At 47.7% G+C, this 3,540-nt stretch overlaps 1 protein-coding gene across 2 annotated transcripts in view; it reads right to left on the reverse strand.

Annotated features, from left to right (window-relative positions):
• Positions 1–3,540, reverse strand: part of LOC109297737 (CMRF35-like molecule 4) — a 12,690-nt gene that overhangs the window by 2,670 nt on the left and 6,480 nt on the right. For both annotated transcript variants that reach the window (XM_019517747.1, XM_019517738.1), the window contains exons 5-7: positions 3,229–3,266; positions 2,045–2,179; positions 1,452–1,586 (exon numbers count right to left, since the gene is read on the reverse strand). In XM_019517747.1, coding sequence (XP_019373292.1) covers positions 1,452–1,586; positions 2,045–2,179; positions 3,229–3,266 — 308 coding nt within the window. The remainder of the gene's footprint in view (positions 1–1,451; positions 1,587–2,044; positions 2,180–3,228; positions 3,267–3,540) is intronic.

Below are 3,540 nucleotides of genomic sequence, written 5' to 3' on the forward strand. Positions count from 1 at the left end.
TTGACCAGTTGTTGTATATGCACAGAATTTGTATGGCATTTGCATGTACTCAGGGGAGACCTACAGCTTTCCACCCTGCCTAGGAAATTTGCCAGCTGTACAAAAACTTTGGATGGGCACAGGGCAAAGCAAAATTGACCCTCCAGGGTGCTGGCTGGAGATCAAAGTATGAACACTGATGCATGTGGTGGGCCAGTAGGGGGAGCTCCTGCGTTGAGCCACCCACCTCACTACACCCGTCCACCTTCCAGACTCCACGCATCTCTCCAGGGGCTCCTAAGCCCTGGCAGACCCGCTTTTGAGCCCCACCACAGAGTCCAGGGGTAACATGTGCTGCTGCCACCCCGAGAAGGGACTGTCTCAGCCCTGTGTCCTCGGGGAAACATAGGCCTAATAGTCCTATGGGTACTCGACCCAATACAAGCACTTCGGGCACTTCCCCAAGTCAGAGGCCAAAAAGGAAAGTCTCTCTTAGTCCGCAGATCTAAGGGGCCTCTTAGGCATAATTTAGACCCACCCCTCAATATGTCTCCTACACCGGTCACAAAGGAGAACTTTATTGATTACAGGTGGTAGGGTAAAAATAAGGTACAAGATAAAACAATATCATAGAAATCCCATAGAGCAAAACAGTCTGGCTGAGGTGGCCTTTTGATCACGCATCTGAGTTACTGCCAGCTATATATCAAATCAGGTCTCGGGTAGCTTACTTACAAGCATCATCCAGAGGCTGTTGGAGATTCCCTCTGGAGGCAGGCTGTTCCTAGCTCATGAGTTATGGGGGAGAGAGCCAGTTTCAGATGGTAAAGCTCCTCTCCAAGTGTGAGCCCCCCGTATGGCTGCTGCCCCCTCCCCCTGGGCAGTCTCAACTTATAAAGTCCCTGTGACCTCATTCACCTGGTCCAATGGAGGCCAGCACCTGTTGGCTGTTGGCCAACCAATTCAAAATACATCACTAGTTGCTGGGCAGACTCTAGCCCACCAGGTAGATGCCCCTCACCCAGGTAGGTGATACCAGTCACGTAGGCAGAGGGAGCAGGTTTCCCCCCTCCCTCAGGAATGTATCCATCTCAGGTTACCTAAAGAGATAGGGTAAAGGTGTGTCTCCTCTGCTGGGCCCATCCTAATCAAATTGTCACAGAACAGAGATTTTGGGGAGAACCAAAGGTGGCTTCCTACCACAATGCACATGATGGAGATTAAACTTTTCTAGACCTCTAGGAACTTTCATAGAGTCTTTTCTAGAACCCCTCTCAAAGCCACTGTATTTCCCATGAAAACAGGGTTTCATTTTCAATGCCACCTCCTCTGCAATGCACCATAATGGATATAGATGTTGGATGCAAGTACTGTACGGAAACCTCAGAGGTGAGATTTAAAGGCAATATAATGAATCAAAAGAATATGTTCCAACTTCTCTCCCTTTTAAGAATAAATGCAGGGGTCCTTACCACACAGGAGTATTCCACACTTTCAGGGCAGTGCTGAGGCTGGGCCGAGTTGAGTGTGAAAGATTGATTGATCAATTTTTTGGGCTCTGTAGTCACACTTGTGTAGAAAACACCACTGTTTGCTTCCTCTGGAGCCTGAAAAAAATCAACATATTCTGGTTTGGAATCTGTGTGGGTCCTAGAGCTCTGAGTACCTCCAGTGATCAGAGGGAGGGGTTTAGTCTGAAGTCAGGCAGAAGGTAGGGTGTGGCGGGATAGTAGTGGGGTGCTACTAAGTTAGACTGCCTGCCTCACTGCGCCTGACCAAAAACCACACTTCAAGAGTCCCCCCTGGGGCACTTATGTCTGGCCAACCCCCTTCCTGGAGCCCACCCACTAGCCTAGGGTAACCACTGCCACCACCCAGGGTCTGATCTTTGTTAGGGCTCTGTGCCACCCAGGGTACACAGGCCTTGTAGACCTTGAGGGTGCTGAACCCACTGTGGTACTTGAGGGTGCTGAACGCACTGTGGTACAGGCCCTGTAGACCTTGAAGGTGCTTCTATGAGGCTGAAGCTTTCACAAGCAGCCTCCAGTGAAGGAGAAGTCCTTACCACACAGGCATATTTCACACTTTCAGGGCAGTACTCAGGCTGGACAGAGCTGAGTGTGAGAGATTGATTTATAGATTTTCTGGGCTTTGTAGTCACATTTGTGTAGAAAATGTCACTTTTTGCTTCCTCTGGAGCCTGAAAAAAATTAACATATTCTGGTTTGGAATCTCTGTGTGGGTCCTAGAGCTCTGAGTACCTCCAGTAATCAGAGGGAGGGGTTTAGTCTGAAGTCAAGCAGAAGGTAGGGTAGATTTGAACCTCATATACTAAATTAGAGGTGCATGGGACACCTACCACAGTCCACTATCAGTGACCATTTCTAAGGTGATCTAACCACACAGTCATCTGGTCCCTTCAGCTGTTCTCCTTTCTAGATTACCTCAAACACATGATGCCTTTCTAATCGCTCTTTCCAGCAAGGGTCCTAGTAACAGCTAGCATTGGCCCAGAACTGTCCAACACCAAACTTGAAGTACAAACAAAAAGGAGGTTCTTCCTGTTGCACAGACTGTGCAACTGAGATGCAAAGAAGATTCAACTAAGGTCACCCAATTAGCTACTGGCACATCTAGAGATCCTGACTGCCTGGCCAGAACCCCCTCCAATAGACCATTTCTCCTGTGACAAAGATAAATCATTTCTGGTCAGCCCCTTGCAATGATTCTGCTCCTTGCACTCTTCTGATGGATCCTCCTACATTTTCTACACATTTTGGATTCTTCTTTCCTTGCCATCTTATAAGGTTGGAATGACTGAGCTCTGCGAGCCCCAGGTTGGAATTTGATTAAGTAGTTAATGTGCCTCTTGCATGTCTACATCAGTGGTTCTCAACCTTTTTAAACACCCCTAGACAGATTCATGTAACCTCTGATAGACTTAAGGTAGCTTTTGGAACATGCTGGCTTTTAGTTTTATTCTATTTTTTGACCACAGAAAAATAATAGAGCAATTTTGCTGTTGTAAAGAACTTGAAAAGGCCACAGTGATAGGTTTCTGTGTGAAATCTTGAGTTTATATTGTGAATCAGGTTTGCACACTGGACAGTGCTAACATTGTGTGGCATCCTGCTGCACCCTTAGAAGGATCTCATGGCACCCTGTTTGTGACTCACTGGTTCAGACCTTTGGGAGCTGGAGAAATGTGACTTCTTGGGATAGAGCAAAATAGCCACCACATTCTCTTACCTCACTTGATCCTGGGGTTGTTTCAAGGACGGCATCAGCTGAAAGAAAAGAGATACTTTATCATAGGGATGTCACAGTGTGGGATTAACTGCTGGAAGAGAATAGCTATAGAAGAGCAGGACAAGACTGGAAACTGGGGGCAGGGAGGCCCCTCTGGACATTATAGGATTAGGGGCAAACTTCTGAAGTATTTTAGCTCTTGGAGACTAGCAGGGTGGACCCCTTTCTACAGAGAGGGCTCAGGCATGTGTTGGTGGGTGGCGTGCATAGGTGGATGTATGCTCTCATGTAAGCCTTCCCAGGGGACTTGGG

Source organism: Gavialis gangeticus, unplaced genomic scaffold, assembly GCF_001723915.1.
Source record: "Gavialis gangeticus isolate Ggan-Ray unplaced genomic scaffold, GavGan_comp1, whole genome shotgun sequence".
NCBI classification, from domain to species: Eukaryota; Metazoa; Chordata; order Crocodylia; family Gavialidae; genus Gavialis; species Gavialis gangeticus.